This window comes from Aspergillus luchuensis, chromosome 1 (genome assembly GCF_016861625.1).
Source record: "Aspergillus luchuensis IFO 4308 DNA, chromosome 1, nearly complete sequence".
In the NCBI taxonomy this organism is placed as follows: domain Eukaryota; kingdom Fungi; phylum Ascomycota; class Eurotiomycetes; order Eurotiales; family Aspergillaceae; genus Aspergillus; species Aspergillus luchuensis.
The window spans coordinates 1,564,853-1,588,466 of NC_054849.1; the positions used below are offsets into that span (position 1 = coordinate 1,564,853).

The window sequence follows — 23,614 nt, forward strand, 5'->3', positions numbered from 1 at the left end:
ATTAAACTCTATATCCGTTCACTCCAACCACGCCTCCTCGCTCGTTTCACGAGCATCGGCCATGAGATCTTGGGACTTGGAGTTGTAGACTGGTCGCCCGTCAGCGGTCAATTGGCCGCGATATTCAGGGTTGTAGTCTGGGCTGTTCTCGTCCAATGTCGCGACATAGCGATTGCGGCCGCCGCGCTTACTGTGGGTCTTCGTGTAATGCGCGTTCAGGTTGTCACTGCGCGAGAAAGCCCGTTCGCAGCCAGGAACCCAGCATACATGTGGCTTCTCCTTAGAGTGGCTCTTCATGTGTCGCTTCAGATGCTCTTGCCTCTTGAAGCGACCCTTGCAACCAGGCTCCTTGCACTTGAATTGGACTTGCTTGATAATAGACGGAAGGTTCTCCAGGCTCAGGCTCTGCTTAGACGACTGCTTCCGAGCAACTTTCCGGGAGGGCTGGCGCTGGACTCGAAGACCATCGCGATAAACTGGCGATTGGTTGAAGTCATCCAGGTAATCCATGCCACCCGAGAGGCGGCTCATGGGAGTATCCGTCCCCGAAGTAGTCCCCAAGGAACAAGAACGCACTGGAGTGGTCGGGCTGTGTGTCTTGAAGGTATTGATCGAGCCCGAAAATTCCGAGTATGATGGCGGGGGGGTGACTGGGGCGACCTGCGACGGGGCAATAGTTTGCGGGGCAATTGAGTCCGCCGGCGGGGCCATCCAAGGTATCACATTGCCCATGGACATTGAGTTGGGGACCCTTTCAGGCTGATGAAAGATCGACCGCGACAGACAGGGGTTTGTAGCGGATTCGGGCAGGTAGGGTGCCGCGTGCTGTCGGTAGCTGTTCCGGCCCATAGTGGGATACTGAGGCATTGCCTGAGGGTATGGGAGTCCAGGGACGCCATGCTCGTAGGCTTTCTGCGCCTCTTGGGGGATCCAGAAATGTTCAACGTTCTCATCATATCCTGAGAGAAAGTCGGTCATTGGCATCCGTTCTTGTGCCTCCATTTGTCCATAGGACATTCCCATACTATCATTTGACGTCATGCTGGCCAGTCGAAAGGCACTGCGCATGGGCGTGGTTCCGGTGTGCCTTTCATAGCCTTGTCCCGGGTACGAGGCCCCTTCGTGCCAGGTGGGTGAAGCCAGAGAGCCTTGGCTGTACACACTTGTTGTAGTGGGCGTAGGTGATTCCATGGGCGAGAAGCTGGAAGCCATGGATGGGCACTCGTTGGAACCCAGGGAGGTACAGTCGACTTCGATGGTCAGTCGGTCAGACATGTTACCCTGGGATCTCATATCTTCGGTCTCTTCAACGAGATGATCCTTTCGAGACGGTGCGGGAGGAACTTCGACTCTTCCACCTGTGCAGGGTATAGTTTAGTGTCTGTGGGTAGTATTGAATGTACTATGTAGGGGAGCTGTGCAGGTGCAACGACTTCGGTTCTTGTGAAGGGGGGATGAGATTAAAGAGAGTTTTGAAGGTGGTATGCGGGTGTACAAGATAATGTATGACACAAGGAGGGTGCAGTGTATTATTAGTATATGAGGGAATGTGGCAAGGCGCAACGGCGGCGATATACAAGTGAGAGACGGTGGAGCAATGCAGGTGCAGCGAGGGACCAGTGATGACAAGAGAGAGGCACTGAGGGACAGTGAAGGTAAGAATGCGAACGACAGACAGAGGATGTAGCAGACAAAGCAGGGAAAGAATGAAGGGAAAGTCGCCTCTGCAGAGGGGAAGCAAGCCAAAAAGAGAGAGAGAAAAGGATGGGAGTGTGAAGTGTGAAGTCGAGGTTGGGGAATGGAGGAGGGACGGACGAGGTGAAATAAACAAATCTCCCGGCCATATATCAGGGAAGGCAGGAAAGGGTCGATCGCACTTACAGCCAGAAGCCATTACCTAGTAGTTCCCCAAAGGAGAGGGCGAGCAAAGGACCGAGTCAAGCGAAAAAAGAGAGAGGCGCGTCGCGTTCCTATGGTGGTCTAGTACGCAAGGCCAGGAATGTAGACTATAGAGTTCCTGGAGTAACCGCGGCGAATCCCCGTTGGGCGAAGAGACGAAGAGGGGGGGCAATTGTCCAGGATGGAGAGTTCTGGTTGGACTGGAGCCTCGAGGAAAGCGTTTCCTAGGAGGCGCGACTGTCTCTGGATTAAAAGACAAGACGCGGTTGCTTTGTGGTTCGTTGTAGGAATAGCTCGAGAAGGGGGGCGTGTGGAGGAGGAAGAGGAAGAGGGCGTGTGCGGTTCGAGATCAAGGCGATGGCGATAAATGGAGAGGAGACAATCGATAAGCCGCCCTGCGACGCGGTTTGCTTGGTCTTCCCTGTCTTTCCCAAGGCGGAGGCAGTCTGAATCAATGAAAGAAAGAGAAAGGATGTCTCAGTTGCAGCGGAGGGATGTAGTTATAGGAAAGGCAGGCTGGTCCAGCAAGGGGATCTGGATACAATTGGGTGGAGGACGCAAGTAGGAAGGAAGGATGTCTTAGGATTATTAGATGGAAAGCGTAAATTTGTCTAATATTGCACTGGGGATGATAATGGGGATGATGATTTCCAAGGCTGAAGCTTTTCCTGGCGGGGTTGTTCACAGGGGAGTTTCTGGGGAGTCCGTGGGAGGTTAAATGTTAAATCCCATTCTGGTGAGTCTATCGTCGATTTACTGTTTCGGGCGAAGAAGCAGGCTCGGAGGGTGTGTGAGGAACCTTTTCCCAGCTAAGTCTTCTTTTTTATTTTATTTTATTCTATTTCGTTTGGGATTTTTGATTTCCAGTTTTCATCCCTCACCTCCAGTCATTTTCTTTTCGTTGATTTTATTTTTTTCTTTTCTTTTACCCTTCTTTCTTATTTTTATTTTCCTGGAATTTACGTGTTATTTTTATTTTTTTGCCCTTTCCCTTTCTACTTCTAGGTCTATATTTAATTCATTTTTTCTTCTTTTAATCCACTAACGTCGATCTACCTCGAAGGAAAATCCACCTTATTGATCGCCTCGGATTTTTTAATCAGATTCCCTGTTCAACCTTCTTATCAATTGAGGATTATTGCTTGGGGAAGCAAGTAAGCAAGTAAGAGGGTACTAGCTAAGTAGGTATCCCAAAGCTATCGCCAATACACCCAATATCGTTTCCTACTAGTTTCAAGCAAGTGGTTGTCACGATTCCCCTCTCTACCTAGTAGTATTGAACAAATTGGAATTCATTGGCCCCTTCTTTCCAGATCAAGTGAGCGTATGGACGAATCTTCTTTCATTCTACGAGATCCCTTCCAACCCATCTAATTGGAATTAGTCTTTAGTCCAGAGGAGCCCTTTCATGGTCTTCTTCCAGAAGTATTGGGAGACAAATTCAGAAGGGAAATAAGATAATGATACCATATGGATACATACAACCTGTCCTACCATGGTTCAGAAAGGGAAAGAGAAAGAAGAGGAGTAAGTAGTGAGTAGAACTTAGTCCCTACTACTATTCCTCCTGCTACTACTCCGGTCTACCTACCAACCAACCTACTGTACGTGCGTTGAATACCACCAGATGCAACCCGCCAATCCGATCATAATTTCTTTTGAGTCCCGAAACTGTTCCTGGGAGGGAGAATATCCACAGCGTCACTTTTGTCTTTCCTCCCAAACCAGAAAAAGAAAAAGGAATGAATGCATGAGACGCAGATGGAGGGAACCGCCGATGGAATGTTCGAATGTCAGCGCACAGCGAAACATCACTGGGGCCAGGCGGGCCATGGGGGATTAACTAAACCTTAACGCGGATCATGGAATTGGATCAACATCATCATAGTAATCATCAGCTCGTCCAGAATCTCGGGATCTTCCCCGGGCAGAAGAACCCACCGCAAAGTTACTCTGGCCAGCTGCTGGCTCGGGATGGCTGCAAGTAGGCTATCGAAAGTAAAACACCGGCAGATACCAGGTCATTTCATCTTTTCCCCATTCCTCCTCCAGCAGCGTCGTCGTACGACCGATTCCTTCGGGGGGTGGTCTGTCCCACGGTCATTGCACCGCAAAGACCCTGAATGATCGGCATCGCTGAACCTCCATGTGGAGCGACTGGAGGTTTCGCTTCGGCAATGAAACATGTACGCATACTAATTTCCAGACACAATTATGCAACAAAAAGAAATGAAGCGGAACAGTCACCAACACAGCGATCTGGTAGGTCGGTAACAGGTAAAACAAACCCACCACCGCCGTCATTCACAACATCATCAACATCATCATCATCATCACCACCACCACCATCAACTACGAATACCACACGAAACATTAACGATGCTACCTTCTTTCCATTGCTCAATCCTTCTTGGATCTACACCATGCCAGCCTTACTAGCACCAATGGGCATGTATGGGGCACGGCTCAGGTGCATTTCTTACGCCACAAGTTCCATAACTATCACCGATCGCCTTTTGGTTTCAACGCCACCGTCTAGGCCAGCTTCGGCCAGTGCGTTCATTGTTGGAACCGGAGGCTGATAATCGCATATCTACACTAACTCAAAGGCCCTTTGGCCATCCATCAGGAACGTTCAGACCGTCGAAATTAATGGCTCCACCTCAACCGAGATCTGGTGAACTTTGCCCGAAAAGAGCAACACGCATGACAATAGTTCCCATCAATTTACGGACATTTCAGGGAATCAAAGGAAAGTAAATTGAAGAAGAGTTAAAAGTGGAAAAGAGGAAAAGAGGGCAGACAGAGCCAGCCACAGTCCCGAGAGGAGCCAACACCGCTACTATTCTTACGATTATCGTATGCAAACCCCAACGCAGAAGCAACGTAGTTTGGGGCTTCCAGAGATAACTGTCCGTTGGGTCAGGTACTGCCCGCGCGGGAGTGCCCACCGTGGGGATTTTCTATGGTCCCATGGTCCGAGCCTACCGAGCCAGCATCCAGATCAACAATTCATGGCATTCACCGTTTGCTAGATTCTGGTCTGTGCAAACCCGGACTGGATTGCAGACGAGACCTGATCTCCTATGGTTTCCGACTGCAGACTGCCAGACAGGCCGCATCCTGATTCCAAACCCGGCCAAACTCGAGCATGAAGTAAGAATGGCGATATACCAGTTGGCCACGCACTAGATAAGTGATTGCCACGGGAAAATAGCCGATCGAACATGGCCTCCATACCGCGGGGAAGTAGTTTGGGATCCGAAGTGACAGGACTAAGGATCCGAGCGAATTCATGAGAGGTAAGAGATTCCTTGTTCTTCCAATATCACCACTTAGCTGGTTTGTGTAGGTACCACCAAGGGTCTATCATGTTGGCCCGTAGACTGCATCCCTCAAGTCCCGTGTCGACCGAGTGCTTTGTACTACCTCAATGCGGGCTACCTACGTATGACCACTACACAGCTAGAGGAGCATAAGCCAGTCAAGAGGAGTATTTCTTGTAAATTCTTTTTTTGAGAGAAGCAGAAAAAAAAAAATAACAATAATATAAGGGGTGACTGATTGTGCGATTACCACCACCGGAATGGTGCAGCAAAAAGACTGCATTGGGGACAGGCAAGTATTGTTGAGGCCTAGGGAACTAATAACGAGGCAGAAGAGATGCGTACCTATCCACCTTTTGGGGGAGGGGAGGTTACAACTGGAGCGGCTCACGTATTCAACGCCCCGTCTGTACTTTTCACTTCCACCATTTCCCGTCCATTCTGGGATCGACTGGAAGAGGCATGAAGAGCAGCCGAAAGGCGCTTTGGCCGACGATCACTGATCGTACGCACATCATCCACCTGGACCAGTGGGCGGGCGGTCGACACTGGCTGGATCCTGCAGGTTTGAAATCCGGCCTCCAGCCCCCCGGGGTGGGCCAGCCGAACCTATCAGAAACCCGCCAGCCTTGCCAGATGCCAACAGCCACTCGGGCCCTTCGCCCAGGAACGCTCCGGCCTGGGTTTGTGGCCTATGGTGGTCCGTCACTGGTACCTTCTGGTCCTCTGAGATGTACGTAGCACAGTAGTCTCCTGTACCAGTCACCGTGGAATGTGGGGGTTGGTTAGTGAGTGCTTCTTCTATCCACCGATTGTACCCAGTACCTCTCAATCACTGGGCTTGGAAGGTATCGAGTATGTACCTCGTATAGTATGTTACCTTGCAACAACTCTTCTGAGTTAAGTACTACTATGTACCAGTTGATTAGGTACAACTATCTTGGTGGTAACTAAACGTACTACTAGTAAGGTACCTGGTTTTTACTGGTACCGACTGGTGGTTACTGGTAAGTAACCAAGTAGAAGGGAAGGAAAAAAAGAAAAAAAACACTCACTCTCTCACTCACTAACTCACTCACAGAGTATGGTTCCATTCTAGCCGGTTCCAGTAGTTGTGCCACTCACTCAACGCCTTCCTCACAGCGTCACCAGGTCCTTTCTTTCCCTCCCCACCCCCCACCGAGTCATACCTCGATCGTCCTTATCGCCGCCATCACCTCAAATCCCAGCATGACTGGTGGGTGGACTTTTCAGGTGTGTACCACGTCTTTCAGCGGATACGTATGGCACGGTCTACATACATACATACCTGCCTATCTGCTATTTACCTCCCCCACCAGGTGCTTGTCTCTCGTCTCATGACTGGTCTGGTTCTTCTCGCTTTTGCCTCCCCCATTCCCAATGGTCATTGACTGACTCGAATGATGTTCCAGCAGGGAGAACTTCTGAGTATTGGTTACTATCGCTTAACTGCCATTTCATAATGAGATTTTTGGGGTTCCATTGACTCTACCTCGTCATGGCTTTCTCCACCGGTGAGGCGGCGCAGTTTCTGACTCGTCACGCGTCAGCCAATGCTTCGATGCTCTGGGCATGAACCCCGTTGCTTCCATGCGAAAAAAAGAACCACCAGCTGGACAAGTCAATCGGTCGGACACGTTGTTTGCTCCCCCCTAGTACTTTTGGGCTGATAAGGTACTGTCCTGGGACCATTGGCCGTGAATACTTCATCCTGATGATGGGCTGAGTGACGACCGTTACCATTGCTTGTAACTTCCGAGCCATCGTGGACATTTCAAGAAGTCGCTGACAAGAGACGGCTTTTTCTGAAAGGCTCGTCTGTAGCTTTTTTTTTTCTTCAAATGGGGTACTAAGGCTCTTCACAATAACCGGCCTCCAGTGGTCTACAAGAAACCAATCGCCCATACATTAAATCGACCATCCCATGAAATGTATGCTAGTACCTTCAGTCTGGAATTGCGGTCGGATGTTGTCGACAACGTAATCCGCCTGATCAACCACCGCAATGACACATTTCTGACTCGAGGCAAGCTAGGAAAATACCATGTCTTGGCCTATGCTGTGTGTTGGGACATGCAACCAAGTCTCATAACTACCTGCCGATATCGTACTTAGTCACTGGGTCCTAACTCCACTACTGAGCCCACACCACTGTGTATGAGAAGTACACTCATGCGTGAAAGTATCTTTCGTGACACGGATAGTGATAACACATTGACCCCTCTCATTGTCGATATTTTACAGAGCCCCTCGCTAGGACCAGAAAGGAAGCTTGAATGACAAAGGGGATAGGCTCTCATCAAGCCACTAAGAAACAAAGTTTATACCCGGTGCGACGCTAATCAATGGTGTCTGTGGGTGGGTTTGACAGTTCCCCTGCTTGGCTGCTCATTGATAGACTAGCTCTTACTATACTGAGAGTTCGTATTTAGCTGAGGCTTACGGTCACCAGGGTTTGCCTATTGAATCATGAGCTTAGTCCAAAAGCAACAGGGGTCCTTTTGGGACATATCGGGATTTGTGCAGTATCGCGGATCTAATGGGAGCGTGTACTCCGCATACACTCGCTGACCTGGCCGGATCACTATTCTTGGTCTCTCACACTCCCTACTGCTGCTGAGCCACACTCCCAAAGCAAGAACTGAGCCACAGCCGCTATTGCCTAGCCACTTGTGACTTGTCATTTCCGCCGTCGTTCCAGGCTCGGCCGAAGGATATCACCGCTGGTTGAAGCCCTCCACTTTCCCAATCCACCAAGTCCATGGTGTTCTCGAAGGCTTCACTTACTTATCCAAGCACTCTGCACCGCTGATCTTGACGACTACCAAAAGACCGTGCGTCGCAGCCTATACTCAGCAGCACAAAGGCAATCTTGCAGGCTTGCCGGTCTTAAGCCTGTAGCAGCATCGTCCGATGTCTGGGCGATTGGTTCTACATCCCGAGTGAGCAAAGTGGAACGGACAGACAATCTTCCGAAAATAATGGCCTCCCTTGACTGTTCTGGCCCGAGCTCAGCGAGCCACAATTCATCAGTCAACTAATCAGCCCAATTGAGTCGTTGCTGAATTGTGTACCTTGGGCGACTATACTGCTTCCATCTCAAAGGAGCGGCTGACGTCAAGTGGCTGTCTTACCACCTAGATTATGTAGCTATGACCACCCGCTTTGATCAAACCCTTTTCAATTGAACTTTGATCACCAGATCCCTTTAATCCCGCCCAATGGGAGTAGGCTTTCTTGATGAGAGAATTAGGCAATAGGTGAATTACGCTAAGATCATCAATCGGGCCCCGAGCGGGTATCTAGGAGCTAAGTAACTCTTGTTATCATGCACCCGCGGACAGGCACAACTGACCGCCGGGTTGAGTTAGACTACGGTTTATTCGACACGCGATTTTGGTGTGGTTGTTTGGTCAAACTCTGCTACTCCTGTTGAAGAATCAATTATTATATGAGCCTTCTGGGGTATTTGTCAACCGTCCTTGTGCGATCACGGCGTTTCTTCGTCGCAAATCTCACCAATTCTTGCTTTCCGTCGTCCCAAGGGCGAACCCCTGCAGCACGGGCCTGTATGTCGCAAGGAGTTAACCGGACAATTCAAGGGCGTTGAGATCTTCGAAAGGGTTCCTGCGGTGAGATTCGAACCCACTGCATTGACGATGCTGCCAAGACCACGATCAGCCGGATTCTGGATATTCCCTCCCTTTATTATCTTTCTGCCCACCGATCAATATATTGGACCCAGATCCAGTCCGCTCCGATGAAGATGCGGAAAAATGGCCGATTGTGGCTTCCTACCACCCAAAAAAAGCCTGTGAGAAACTCATTGCAAAGGAAACTTGATCAGATCTACTCCAGATGTCGACTAACTTAGATCTTGATTACAAACGTGTGAAAGCATCACTTCTGGCCACCGGCGCGACGAGGGCTAGACTTGGTGGTTATTTCAAATATGTGTTCTGCCTATCTGGCTACATCCCCTAGTTCCAGCCAAGGTTTGGCCATGAAGTTATTGAGATTGTCCAAGAATTGCAGCGCACGGGTACGATACTCGTCCGTGAGCCGGCTAGTGAAGACAAAGAGAGAAAGGGCCACATAACATGAATCTGCATGACGACAATAATAGCGATCAGAGAAAGATTGGTAACGTCTTGCTTGTTCGGTTGCTTGGACCTGCAACAGCAAAGCCTATCATCCACTCGCACAGCCACAGGTCTCCGTGGCTGGTTTGAGGCCTGGCTAAAAATGTCACTCGGCAAAGTAAAGGAGCCGTTTGGGTTCAGCAATCCTAAACCCCTTCTGCCCGATCGGTCATCGATGATCTTCGTCGCAGCATCCTGGGTATGGAGTACTCCGTTATCTATCATGACTGAGCCATATCCACCCTTAGCCTGGAGGCTACATTCCCGTTTATCTGAAGCTCTGGCAAGCAGCGGCACTGCTTCCCATTCTCCATCTTCTTTCAAGGCGCCTTCAACAGTCACAATGCGCCAGTATGTACAGGTCTGGATCAAGTAAGCGAGGGCTTGACTAAGTGGTGGGTTGGGTCGGCGTAGATTGGTGTTTATTGGGCTTTGTTCTACATGCCCTCCTGAAAGGTCGACGGAGCAGTCAACAACCTGCTGCAGGTACACCAGCCCAGTACAATGTCTTCTGTGCGACCGTTCGGGACGTGATTCTTCTTTCTTCCCTCTTTTCTCGACCTTTCTCGGGGAAGCCACTGGAATAATTGGCCAGAACCTGATTAACTCCCAAGAAAAGTCCACGGAGCATTAAGAAGCAGGATCAACACTGAATGTCGCTGAACAAGGTCCATTCATGTCTCAGCTGCTGCGCAGCCCTCCCGTGCTTCGTTCTATTCCTGTTTCATCAGCATCCATGCAAGACACGGCCAACAGTTATCAGCTATGGTTCCTTTTCACTGGAGGGCGAGTGGGGAGAGTTCTGTAGGGGGCGGATCCCAATCGGGCAATCCCAGCTCTGCTAGTGCTGCATTGTCCGCCCCTTGCGTCCCGACTTTTTCCCTTTCTCTGCCAAACCACCCCCAATAAATGGAGAGACTCAGGGCTCGCGATTGGCTGAAGGCCCGCCAATTTCATCAATCTGCCCACCAATATCGCCATTTTGAGTTGCATTGCATTGCATTGCGTTGGCGTTGAAGGTCCATTCCTGGCCTTGGCCTATGGAGTCGTGCAGAAGTAGGCCTATCTGGGCAAGCGATTTTCAGCAGCGAACCAACCCCACAGAGACTCATGCGCGCGACACGACCATCTTTCCGTTCTGGTCCAACGGCGGTGGCTGTCTGGGGAGCATGGCAGGAGGAAAGTGTGCGAGACGGTCCTCGCGCAGCTGCTTATCAAAGTGGTCCATTCTCATCGACGTCATTTTATTGATTTCCCTTGGGCACCAATCCACTATTGGTCGCACACTCGGGCTCCTTGGGCTCTCGTTAATTATTAGCTAATATATTGTTCCAGGGGCTGTTCTCTTTCTCCCCACGTCCCCTCCGCACTGTACCACGGAAGTTCTCGCGAACCCTCCCGAATCTTTCGGCTGCTCTTCAACTATAGATTCGCGAAACCCTAGATGTCTCCATAATCCGGAAATAGAGCAATCAAACCCAGAATGGGGATTGCTGGCTGAACCATCACAATAAGCCGCGTCCAAGCTTCTGCATCCCCAGCCTAACCCGCGATAGTAGGTAGTGTATCGCTCTGCAACGCTTCACTACGACGTGATGAGGTACTCTAATGTACTGTTTTGGTTGGAATGTGCAGGACGACCTGAAACCTAGCCATCCACCAGCCATTCTCTTCGGCCGGAGTGACTGGACTGGCTCAGATCCCCTCTTCATCCTACTCAGGACACCCACCTCTTCACCCAACCGGGTGGCCGGACCACGCGCACACACCCTCTCTCTCATGCAGACTAACCCATTTACATACATCCGTACATCATCCATGCAACTGTGACACAAACCAGAAACTCAATATCAGCCTTGACGCCGCGGAGAGTCGTTCCTGACCCCTTCCTACTTGGGCAGTTCGACACTTTCCTGGTCCGTGGCTGGCTCGACCATGGCGCACGTACCGTATATCTGCAGCGGAGATCATTGTAGATCTGCAGATCATGTCCCAGTGGGCCGGTCTCTAATTTGTCCCAGCTACGGCTCTTTGCTACAATTGAAGTATTTAGCATGATTGTGCCAAACAGAATAATACTCTACGGCATTTGGTAGCTTTGGATTTGGTGGGGGGCGGAAAAGAAGAAGACCACACAGGACTTGCTGTCGAGTCATGTCCATGGATACTATTGTGCCACATATTGGTCTCAAAGTCAACTTCCTCTGGTGAACTTGTGGTCACGGGCCCCTTTGGCTGGTTGCCATGTGACAGTTCCAGCTCAGGCAGTTGGCCGCACTGCAACTGACAGCCTCTACAGTACGTTTCAGCTACACACAACACCACCACCACCACAACTATGATGTGCATGCTACCGTGTCGAACCACACGACAAGGCAAATATCTTATGATATGACAGAACTCTATGCTAGCTAGTGGTCGCCTTCTTTATTCTATAGAGTGTCTGTGGATGTCCATGACTCGAGAACCTTGAATATCCTCTGCCTGCAACTCTTGAATCCTACAATTAACACAATCACATCTCGTTTCATACGGTTAGAAAATGGATAACTCAAGTAGGCAGATGATTCCACAGCTCAGCCTTCGTCGATCATGGTTGGGAATACTACCTTCGCAACAGAGAACGAGCAGCTGAGCAGCTGAGCATGTAATAATAATAATTATAATAATATCGACACATATAGTTCAATGTTGCTCAGCTGAGCCCATTTCAACCCATTGCCACCTTGATGATAGTAACGTATACGTAATAATAACAGCGGCACATATACTAATCAACTATCTATTCTAATTTAATTTGTTTTTCTTCCTGTCGAAATTTGTAGAATTTACTATACGTTCAGGCGTGCATAGCAGGTCAGCAGCTTCGCCCACACAGAGAGGTATCGGGTTGCTTGTGATCTACTCTTGTGACTCAAGGATCCGTTTACCACTATGTCGTTGTTGTTTGGATATCAGGATCATAGATAGATAACCTAATAGATATTGTAATACTTAGTACTGCTACCAGTATGATGAGGTGCGAGTATCTTACTAGTATATATATATATATAGTACTGTGTTGTGTAGGGGATGCAGAACATTGTTCAGTTCAATTTCATTTCTCTTCAACAAACATAACCAGTAGAGATCCCTATAGACAAGTTTTCCTAGTCGAATAGAACTACTCCAAGATGTTGCTGCAGATCATACAAAACGATTGCTATATATATTCGTTCATGCTCAGAGTTCCAGACTCTCAGATCCATAGCCAAACTCGTTGTCAGCAGACTCTTCCGGCTCAGACGAGGCCTGAAACTGTTCGGCAGCCTTAGCTGCGGCCTTTTTCCAGTCCGCCAGCGTGCTGGTCGAGAATACGTGGTTCCCCTCGTCTAGATAGGCTAGACCATCCATCGCCCGGCCCCCACAGGCGCGCTGAAGGGCCAGGAACGCGAAGTGGCCGCCGATTACCGGCCGAGCGTAAAAGTTCGGCCCAGGAAATTCGCCCTTGCCTTCCGTGTTGTGGAGATCGGTGAACGGAAGGTCGGTGACCGTCTCATTGACCCATTTGGCGACGGATTCGAGAACCTCGCTGCGAACATTCTCGCTGGCAACAGCCATGGAGAAGAACTCCCAGTCGGTCTTGGTATACAAGTGCCGGCTGTCTAGAGGGAGGCCATACTTCTGACGCACATTGTGGTACCAAATCGACTGCCTCTGGTAGATGTGCCGGGGTACGAAGCCCGTCTTGTGCGGGTGAGGAGGGTGTGGATGGAGAGGTCTTTGTTTGGAGCCAGACGTGGCGTGTGGAGAGATATCGGTGCCCTCCAGATGGAAGCACAGCAGTGCATCGGCGTACAGATTGTAGATGGTGGTCCACGATCCGTACCAGTCGTAAGCGAGCTTCGCGTGTGTCTGGTCTCGAGACATGCCCAGCTCCTCCCACTTGGCAATGTACCTATCTGCGATATCCTGCGATGGATGGTGAGAGATGCGCTTTGCATAAGTGACCGTACAAACTTACCTTGTAGTAAGAGGCGTCTTCATCATTGCCAACCACCTCAGCTAGCTTGCTCATGGCATTGATGCCAACAATACCTTTGAGTGCCAAGTTCGTTTGAAGCGCAAGCCAGCCGGCGAAATCGTCCGTCGAAACTATCTGAGAGTCAGCTATGGCCATGAAGTCCTCTCAGGTGACACCTTACGCTGATTCTCGGGCTCCAGCGAGAACTCCACCAGGTAGCCAGTCCACTGTTTCCAGAGACGATAGCTGCGCTGGAGCCATCGCTCCGCCTCACGTTGGCCTTGTATACCACCACCCCAGCGTCCATCCTGCTTATCAATACCTCCATGTGCCTGGAGATTTGCAAGAGGAAAGTACCCAGGATGATCGTCCGAAAGTACAGGGCTCTCGCCTTGTGTTGACCAGATGGACGACGCAGCAGAATCTTCTGAATAACGCAGCGAGTTCACAATGGCCAAGCCCATGATGAGGATATTACCGCATTCCTCCACTGGCATGTACTCGTCGTTTCCATCGGGATGTCCAGTGGCATTCGGGAAGTGAGTTCCCAAGTCATGCATGGCGTACGTGTTTGGATATTGTCCACTCAACATGTGCTCGATCAATGGCTCCAGAAGGTAGGCCAACCACCGCGGGTTAGTGTACAGGAAGAACGGGAAGGCAGGGAAGATGACATCAATCGTCTGGAAGTTTCCGTTGGATGAGATCTCTTTCAGAAACAAGATCGGATCTTCAGGCGTCCCAGAGAAGGTAGTTGCCCCCATGACTTGTCGGGCAGAGAGTGCGACAATGTCAACATAGTCGTGTGCGCCCGACTGATAGGCATCCTTGGCTAACTGTTCCGAGTAGTTGGAGGCCAGCGCACTCGCCTGGGAGAAATCGTGGTAGTGAAAGTTCAGGAGCGCGTCGACGCTAGGGAACCATGACTCCCACAGAGGTCGCATTAAAGTCAAACCACGTGCAGAGGCATATTGGACAACAGGATCATGGATCAAGGCAATGCTAAATGTTACGCTGGCGCTGGTCGGCCCCGATTTCCGGTTGAGAACGAATGACTTGGAGAACGCAAAGACCGGCTCTCGGTCTCCAATGGCACGGAAGACTTCATCGTTGACGTTGTCCAGGACTCCTTGAGTCAAGAACGTTTTCCTTACGGCCGACGCCTCGCCAGACTGAAAGTGGACATCCTAGATGCTCGGGTCAGCAACAAGCAGAGTTGACACTACCGACAAGTTTACATACGGCGGGCGCGGTGAAGTGAAGAGTGCCCCATTCGGCGCGATCGCGGATTTCCGAAAACAGCAGCTCAGACTGTCTCTGGTATCGCCATCTCCGCAAAGCCGGTTTATTGTCTTTCGCATCGAACGCGTCATACTGCCAAGAGATATGACTCCGGGTGTCACCGCTCACCCAGCCTCCATTGATGTCCATATAGACATTCACGCTTACCTCACCATGGACATGGACTGTGACATATGATGCGGGAATCGACTGCCGCAGAGTCGATGTAGGAGTGATGGGAGACAAGAAGGAGAGGGTGATCTCCAGGGGATGGGAAGCAGAGGTGGAGGGATCAATGCGGTAGGTCAGATTGGTGGTAGATGCGTCGTAGTTGGCTCCAAGGTATGTCGGGAAATCGATTTGTGACCTAGCAGCGTATATCAGTTGGAATGGTCGTGGATGGGGATGATGCTGTGCGAGTGTATACCTGGGCAGGGATTCGTGAGGCTTGCCCAACAATGGATACACGGTGCCCGTGCTGGGGACATGAGCCATCAGAGAGAGGCCCACCTCCTCGCCAGTGTAGAACATGGGCCATTTAGTCCAGGGTTCATCTCTGGCATTTCCAAACCAGGTGCTCAGATAGGGATTCCGCACGATCAGAGGTAGAACGGGCGGCGTCAAGGTGGATGCAATGCCGACGGTCGCCTGAAGGGCGGCTGTCAGCACCGCAAGGGATGGGCGCATTGCGGTTGAGTCGGCGCAGTCAACCGACAGGTAATGAATAAGAATGTCAAACAAAGGATAGGTGTTGATGGATAGGATGGGAGAAGCTATCCATCAAGCAGCAGTGATGAATGGTGAGGTGGAAGAGGAGCGGAGGTGGAGGTGCAGGTCGGGGGATCGTCAACAGCTGAACAGTAAGCACCTGATGATGCAATCACTCCATGACAGGGCAACGATCGACACGGTCGGAGCAGCGAACGAATTTGCACCGTCCAAGCCACTATCAGAACCCCGAAAGGATGATCCAAGAGGGATATAAAAAGATTGGAGTAATTTGTACGACGCATGAGGACTCGATGGCAAAGACCGAGTCTCCGAGAGCCAAAATGCGGGGAAAGCCGGGGATTCCCGCATCGGGACGATAAGCTAATCTGCCAGGCACCACATCTTTTGAAAAGAATAATACGCTGTTATTGTATTTTCAGTAGCCCAGCAGGTAGCTTAGAAAAGTTTCAAAATAATAGCTACGGCATCCTCTCCCTTGACAGCTCCATCCAGCAGATAGAGACCTTTAGCTCAACGCATAGTTAGATACAGTGATCCCTTCATATTGTTACACGATGTGCTCAAACAAGATATTAGTACATATACAGTTCATATAGAAAACCCCCTTGATTCAACTCATGATGTTCATACTATAGGAATTCGGCAAGAACAAAAGGAAACCAGGCTTGTAATGAAGTCACGTCCGCTTGTATACCAGTTCGTTTTATTGAAAGCTTTGAGGATAGAAAACCATCGAATAGCTTCCATACAACCACCATCTCTGAAAACTCACGGGCTCACGTCAGTATAAGTTTGATACCTCCACTGACCTTTATATGATGATGTACGGTAACTTTTTGATAATATGGTTAGAAGGGGAAAGTATCTTGACATCCTAAAACGTATAGCGTGTTGGGACGTCTTTTGTCTTAGAACAGCGCTAGAGGCGCTTCTTAGTAGCCATGCCAACTGTATTTATGAGCTGTTGCATGAAACAATGCCTAAATACACCTGCCACCAAAGAATGTCCTCCATGCTTCTTTGGACTCTCGAAACTCTTATGTACACCTGGGACTTCATGGATAGGAATATGAAAGCAGATGTCGAGAGTTGAGAGTCCACTCCTCTTATCTTAAGTTGATGATGATAAATGGACGACTTACGTCTGGCTACTTACTAAAATTCATCTGGAAGGAGATAGGATAATGGGATACTACAGTTGCACCACCATCAGAATAGTACCTCTTTGTCACATGTGCTGAATCGAGTGTGCATATTACCGACCAATCAACGACTGTCATTTACTGCATTTCTGTCCCACTTTGGCTATACCCGTCCCAGAATGGTAAAAGGCTAGCCTTCTCTAGATCAACTACCCCGCAAATACATGCCACTAACCAAACACAGTAATCAATACATTGGACATGCAAAAGTTGAATGTGCTCAAAGATGTATACGCTACTCTAAAGATCATACAAAGGTATGTGCAGAACGGGAGATCCCAGTCTAGCCTAAATCGTGTGCTGCTTATTGGTTCTGGGCCGAGTTCAGTTGAGCTGCTGTCATACCTAGTTTCGATCGTGACGGTCGCTAAATATGTCTCCGACGGGGCATGGATGTATTCCTAACAATGCGTGACATCTTTTCGCAGTATTACTGATCATTTGACAACCAATTGACTACTACGCTTAAGATACGACTATTTTCGATTATATAAAATATTAATTTTTGGCAATACAAACATTTGTTTCCCTCGCGTGCGCGTCATAGCTTTGTTTAGACCAACGCCAACATGGTCCCTGGCCACAAGGTTTACCGATATTCATGTCAAAGATTGGAGCTCTCTGACTCTAAAATATGGCTCAGCCAATTATCGCTTATAATTTACCTGTGGAACTTGATAAGTAGAACAGAAGCAGACATGTCGTACAAGGCTAAAGCAACAATTATCCCTCAGTATGTCAGTGAAACCTGAGGCAGACAAGAAGCATTCTACCGATGGGTCATAATAAAGCTCGCTGCTATTGCTAAAGAGAGAGCCAAAGATGGAGTCCAAAGCAGTAGCCAGTCATTTGCACAGCTTCAGGAATGTGGATGCTGCTACCTGCTTGCATCTTCTTTAGATCGCGATGAAGTGGAACCCGAGAATGACAGAGACACCTGGATTGCACGTGTAGAGAGATTAAACATCAATTCCCCAATTATGAAACGACCAAGCGGTAATCATCCAGTGTAGAGTGTCACTATTTCCTCTTCCACGGAGAAACCACAACGCCGTAAATAAAAGTGGATGTTGAAAAGCGGCCGACGCGTGGAAGGGAAGAAGAAAGACACGCTATGAGGCTGGACGTTGCTTAGTTTCACCGCAAAGGGGAACCACCGAACCCTCGACGCGGATGACCACGCGCCTCTGTATTTCCCCCCCATCTTTCTCCCCAACTCGCTGCCATTGAGTCTTCTGACCCAGACCGTGACTTTGTCTTTCTCCCTTGCTTCCTCCCTTTTAACCTTTCGGACCCAATTGCACCAGCTCGTGATCCTCCACTCCGGAAGACGTGTGTGCGCGTGTGTGGGCATCGTGACTTAGTACTAGTACTACTACTACTACTTACTAGTACTACTTTACTGCCATTTCTACTAGACCCTACTCACCCTAAACTTCCCCCCCCAACACACTCTTTTACTTTACCTACACCACGACACCACCCTTCTTCTTTGAAGCTCCTTTTCTACGGAGCATATCACACCCTCCAATGCACTCTACCATGTCCGCATCACACCCCAGCCCCGTCAAAGACGGTAGGCGAGTGCTCGGGGAGAAGCACGCCAACGCGTGCCTGTCACCCGCCCACCATCGGCACGCTTCTGTCTCGCCCCTCAAACAACAACGCTCTCTCCTTGAGACCTCCTCCTCTCCTAAGAAGCTCCTTCCTTCGCCTCTCTTTGCGGGCCAGAAACGTTCTATCGACCAGGTGGACAGCACCAGCGAACCCCAGATCAGCCATGCCAGCGCGCAGCCCCAGTCGCGGCCAGAAGCATCTCCGAACGTGCAGCATGACGTTCAGCAGGACCCTCAGGTATGTACCACCATAATTCCACACACCCAGCCAAAAATGCGTCAAATTGCCCATTGACTCTAACAAAAAGCCAATTCAGCCACACGCGACGCCAGAGACACCAACACAACTTCTAGAATCACAACAACACCAGCCACAAGAAGATACCCACTCCGACCAAACAACAACACCGACAACGACAACAACGCCCCTCATCCCCGAAGATCCAGCAACGCGCAAACGCTTCATCCAAGAGGTACGTACCTCGTACCTCCATCCCCACTGACAGATTGTACTAAATAATTCCCAGAAAGCGACCCTCCTCCGCACGCGCCTCCAAACTGCTATGCGTCACATCCAAGACCCCCAACTCGACCGCCGTCTCTCCGACCTTGAAGCTCACAGTCGCAAATACCCTCGTCTATCTCTTCCCCAAGAACAACGAATTAACATCACTACGCCGACTTCTTCCACATCCTCGTCCTCCCAAAACCAAAACCAGACCACCCCGCGCCCTTACCAACCTTCTACACAGCTCCCGCTGCACGAACCCGAGACCCAGAACGCGTCCGGCCTCTCCTCCCCACCCCTATCCACCGGAACGATCGCAACACAGAAGGAACAAGAACAAGAAACACAAACACCCACCCAAAGAGCAGACGATGACGATAATGACGACGATCCGATGAGAACACCCACCCAGAAATCAACAACCCACCACAATCATACCCACCGGAGAACAAACACCCTCGGCTCCCCAATGCAGCTGAGTAGTCCTCCGGCGACGGTGTCGAGGTGCAGAAGTACAGATATTGGCAAGGATATGGACATGGGAGACGAAGAGGAGCCGCAAGAGAGACAGCGCCGGTTATCGCAAAAGGGAGATGCCGTGGACGGGCTGTTGAAGTTGATGGGGACGGGGGAGAGTGTTGCTAGTGGAACTGGAACTGGGATCGCGTGAGTGTTGGTGTTTTGAAATTTTGCATTGAAACTTTGGTTATAGATGGTATTGGAGTTGGAGTTGGGATTCGTTGGACAAAATTGGATTTGGAACGGAGTTTTATTTACTCACGTCACATTTGGTTTGGAGAAGCGTGTATTAGTATGGGGTGGTGCATGTACGCGCCAGTGAAAGACATAACACATAGATAGACAGACAGACATTACATACGTGACTATACTCCGAACCCATCGCACCAGCAATGGTTTCTCGAGGAAAGTCAATGATATGATACCAACAATGAAATGCAAATCAAATCTACATGCCATTGCTAAATAAACGACATTATATACATAACTAAGAAAAAGACCACGGTAGTCAAGTGCCAAAAAACAGCTACCGCACCTTCTTCAACTTATTCCTCTTCCTCCCCAAAACATCTCTCCCCTCCTCAATCTCGCCATTCGCCTCTCTCTTGGCCTCCCCAACCTCCTTCAACACACCCGTCCTAACAACCCGACCCTCCACACTAACCCCTTCCTCACTCCACTCCTCCATCTGCCTCCCGACCCTCTCCTCAATCGCCAACACAAGACTCACATCCCTCTGCCCCACCAACGTCACCGACTCACCCTTCCTCCCCGCACGCGCCGTTCTACCCACCCGATGCACATAATCATCCGGATTCCTAGGCACATCGAAATTGACCACCAACTCCACGGACGGAATATCCAAACCACGAGACGCCACATCCGTCGCGACGAGCAACCTCGCCGCGGACGCTCGAAACCTGGCCAGATTGGCGTTCCGCTCCGACTGCGGCAGCAGACTATGCAGAGAAGTAACACGGTGAGACAGTCGGCGGAGCATACGCTCCAGCAAGTCCGCGGTCTTGGTGTGGTTGCAGAAGATGATGGCGGGTTTGGAGGCGTTGGCTTCCGTGGAGAGGAGGACGTGGAGGAAGGCTTCGCGGTGGGTCATGGGGACTTTGAGGTAGGTTTGTTTGAGGGTGGGGGGGATGGAGGCGTTGTTTTCGGTGGAGATTTCCGTCACGAAGATGGGCGGTTTGGAGGCCGGCCGGGGCATGGATTTCAGTGCGCGTACTTCCGGCGTTAGGGTTGCGGTGAAGAGGAGGGTTTGGCGCTCGCTGGAGGGTGGGAGGGCCGATAGGCAGGTTTCGACGTCGGGGAGCATGCTGCCGTGTCCCGGGGAGAGGAGTCGGTCGGCTTCATCGAGAACGACCATGCGGACGCGCTTCAGGCCGCGGATGGTGTCGGTGCCCGAGGTGTTGATGTGATCGGCTAGACGGCCGGGCGTGGCGATCACGACGTGTGGGCGTTGCGCGAGAGCCAGGGCTTGGGGGCGCATGTCGGTGCCGCCGGTGATGAGGAGGGGTTTCATGCTTTGGGGGGCGGAGATGGCTTTGATTTGTTCGTAGATTTGGAGGGCAAGTTCACTAGAGGTATATAGGGTTAGCAATGGTGATTGATGGGTAATTGGGGGGGTGCTTACCGAGTTGGAGTGAGGACAAGGCCGAAGATACCAAATGGATCCTCCGCCCATTTCTGCAGCATGGGGACTGAGAAGGCAATGGTCTTACCGGAACCAGTCCGGCTTCCACCAATGCAGTCCCGGCCGCTCAGGATCTCGGGGATACAAGCTTTCTGAATAGCGGTTGGTTTGCGCACGGCCATGGTGGTTAGGGAACCGATCAACCACGGCGCCACTTTGAGAGAGGCGAAGGAGTTCTGCGCTTCGTTGAGACCAATCTCCAGCGCATCTTTGATCAGGACGGGCTCGTCTTTATCCGATGTGGCGGGCTTCTTCTCTTCATCTGCGCCCTTCTTCTTGATACGGGAGAGAGTGGGGAGCGGCGCCGGGGCAACGTAAGAGTCGGTGGAAGACTCCGAAAGACGTCTTCTCTTGGGGGCGCGGGATTGCAGATCGGTCTGCTCGACCTCCGAGTCGGAGGATTCGTGGGAATCGTCCATAACGGGCTCTGGGGAGCTGGAGGGCGACATGATTTGGGGTGGAAATTGGATGAAGATCTGATGCGCTTCGATTTTCTTCTAAATTTCGCGGCAGAAAAAGAAGTCCGCGCCGAGCGGTGAGGGACTTGCACTAACGGTATGGGGGATAGACTGCGTCGGAGATCGGGCCAATCAGGATGTCTGAACTACGTGAGTGAAATCTACTAGTAGTCTTTTTCAAGATATAAGTAGGAACAGTTAAGATCCTATTTTAAATTATATATAAATAAACATCTTATACTGTAAAAATCCAGAAAAATTATATCAAAGTTAAATAGAACATTAATAAACATCCTTTGGGATGCTGAGCTTGCGCGGGCCCGTATCATTGACTTTTACTGGTCGGAACTCAAGCATCAACCTATGAGAAAGGAAGTAAGTATCCATGTAGAGAACTGCCCAAGCGAAAACGACTTTGTATTGTCTAATAATGAAGGTGAGAGGAGCTGCACGCTTGTGCATAAATGAGTAAAGTGGACTGGCAGTATGTTCATAACTGAAATATACTGAAGTAAAGGCAGGATCGTTGTTTATATCCGCAGAGCAGGTCCGGCATCCCGGCATATCTACTCCGAAATTAGAGAGATGAAGAATGGCATGATGCGCGCTTTGTCTTCAGGAGTTCATCCACGTTGTAGGTCACCAACCAGTCGCCGGCTGGCTCATGTTCCGGTAGTTTAATGTCTGGATTGTGCCTGTTTATGCCGCTGGCGAACAGCACCCGAGCATAGGGAGGGTCAAACACGAACGTTGTTTCGCCGGTAACCCTGTTCTTCACTTGGGCTGTGGCTTTGATCTCGTCAATGGCGATGTACTCGTTTGGCTGCGGTACGGAGGCCCTCTCAATTTGTAACTTGATATGCTGGGCTGTCTCGGGGTCAAACCGGGTATCGATGAAGTATAAGGAGTTGGGACCGGCTGCAGCCACGTAGGGAGTATCTGGTGCCACAACTTGGCCGCCCCACTCGGTGTCAATCACTACCGGGACGTAACTACTATTCCGGTATTCCTCTTGGAAGGTTGGAGAGCCCTCACATGGTCGGAATGGGTTTAGAAGCATGGTAATAAGTATAGCAGTGGGAAAGAGCATGATAAGGATCAGAGTAAAAAATAAGGAGAAGAGAAAGTAAGCTATATCTACTGCTAACTTCGTAGGTCTGTGTGCAGATTTTATATCATGCTTCTGTCGGTAGCGTGGAAGTTCTGGTTTATGGCATGGAGGATCATAGATCCCTGCGCATAGAATGCTTGAACTATCAAGTTCGATGACCAAAGCTACATCAGAAACAATTGGTCACTGTATTATTCTGACAATGCTACCGTTACAGCCTCGGTGATGCCGGTATGAGGGGTTGGTTGTCAAATGTCACTGCCTATGTTGGGCTGTGCTTGTGATGCTGATTGCTCAAAGGGACTAGCAGTTCGGCCTATCTTATAGGGCGAAGAGATATAATCCTATCTATTTGTAATATAAAATAGCAGGGATTTGCTTCCATTTGGAAGCCCGGCGGGGTACAACCTGGGAATGTCTTGGTTATTTTGTAGGTGAAGGTGAATGCTAAAGACAATACTTGATAAGGTAGTATGATAAATAAGGGCTGACTTGGTGATTGTAGTAATCGAGTATACTTATCTCCTACTCCCGCCGGAGCTCCGAAGAATTGACAAGGATTGTTATTTATTAACTGTGTGGACTGAGACATCTTCTTCCCCTCCCCCTGCCCTGGAATCCCCCTCCGTAACGTAGGAATACTGCTCGCGTAGGGACAGGGCCCACCTCTGGAAGGCAGCGTGTGCGTGGGCCGAGGGGAGGCGGTTCTTGCCCTTAGTCTTGTTGATTTTACGCTTTGACTCATCTACGAGGGTTTCTGAGTTCAGAGCTGTGAGATAAGGCGGGTGAACAGCTCTTATAACTGACTGACATGCCGCAAGTAATCACCTACCACTTGATTCGCGTAACCCCCTATTCTCTAGTTTTCCCCTACATACCGTCCAGCCTGCGACACCTGCTGATTTATCCGAGCATTGCCTACTCAAATTGCCTACTTACAGTAATATGTGTCCATCCTGTGGCTTGCTTTCCATTCCCTCTCTCTCAAGCTTCATCGGAATCACCGATATGTCATGTGGACTAGCGGGTGATTTTCTGCCTGTCTCCCCTGTCATTTCACGCTGCTTTATGGGAGCCAACGGATGTTCCCTTCA

At 50.1% G+C, this 23,614-nt stretch overlaps 6 protein-coding genes across 6 annotated transcripts; 1 reads left to right on the top strand and 5 right to left on the bottom strand.

Annotated features, from left to right (window-relative positions):
* Positions 1 to 18: 18 nt before the first annotated feature.
* brlA (C2H2 type transcription factor BrlA) lies at positions 19 to 1,894 on the bottom strand (the record flags this gene model as incomplete). The annotated part of the gene is made up of 2 exons (XM_041688435.1): positions 19 to 1,358; positions 1,882 to 1,894. The coding sequence occupies 2 exons, from the start codon at positions 1,892 to 1,894 to the stop codon at positions 19 to 21; spliced, it is 1,353 nt and encodes a 450-aa protein (XP_041537270.1).
* Positions 1,895 to 6,785: 4,891 nt separating this feature from the next.
* On the bottom strand, positions 6,786 to 7,151 carry AKAW2_10551A (uncharacterized protein; the record flags this gene model as incomplete). Its single annotated transcript, XM_041688446.1, has 1 exon — positions 6,786 to 7,151. The coding sequence occupies one exon, from the start codon at positions 7,149 to 7,151 to the stop codon at positions 6,786 to 6,788; it is 366 nt and encodes a 121-aa protein (XP_041537271.1).
* A 5,459-nt stretch (positions 7,152 to 12,610) lies between these two features.
* On the bottom strand, positions 12,611 to 15,359 carry AKAW2_10552A (putative glutaminase; the record flags this gene model as incomplete). The annotated part of the gene is made up of 4 exons (XM_041688457.1): positions 12,611 to 13,339; positions 13,392 to 13,522; positions 13,573 to 14,578; positions 14,634 to 15,359. The coding sequence occupies 4 exons, from the start codon at positions 15,357 to 15,359 to the stop codon at positions 12,611 to 12,613; spliced, it is 2,592 nt and encodes an 863-aa protein (XP_041537272.1).
* Positions 15,360 to 18,136: 2,777 nt separating this feature from the next.
* AKAW2_10553S (uncharacterized protein) lies at positions 18,137 to 19,400 on the top strand (the record flags this gene model as incomplete). The annotated part of the gene is made up of 3 exons (XM_041688468.1): positions 18,137 to 18,460; positions 18,540 to 18,695; positions 18,750 to 19,400. 3 exons carry the CDS (start codon positions 18,137 to 18,139, stop codon positions 19,398 to 19,400), a joined length of 1,131 nt encoding a protein of 376 aa, XP_041537273.1.
* Positions 19,401 to 19,775: 375 nt separating this feature from the next.
* On the bottom strand, positions 19,776 to 21,400 carry dbp8 (ATP-dependent RNA helicase DBP8; the record flags this gene model as incomplete). Its single annotated transcript, XM_041688479.1, has 2 exons — positions 19,776 to 20,835; positions 20,892 to 21,400. 2 exons carry the CDS (start codon positions 21,398 to 21,400, stop codon positions 19,776 to 19,778), a joined length of 1,569 nt encoding a protein of 522 aa, XP_041537274.1.
* Positions 21,401 to 21,986: 586 nt separating this feature from the next.
* AKAW2_10555A (uncharacterized protein) lies at positions 21,987 to 22,499 on the bottom strand (the record flags this gene model as incomplete). The annotated part of the gene is made up of 1 exon (XM_041688490.1): positions 21,987 to 22,499. The coding sequence occupies one exon, from the start codon at positions 22,497 to 22,499 to the stop codon at positions 21,987 to 21,989; it is 513 nt and encodes a 170-aa protein (XP_041537275.1).
* Between the last annotated feature and the right edge of the window lie 1,115 nt (positions 22,500 to 23,614).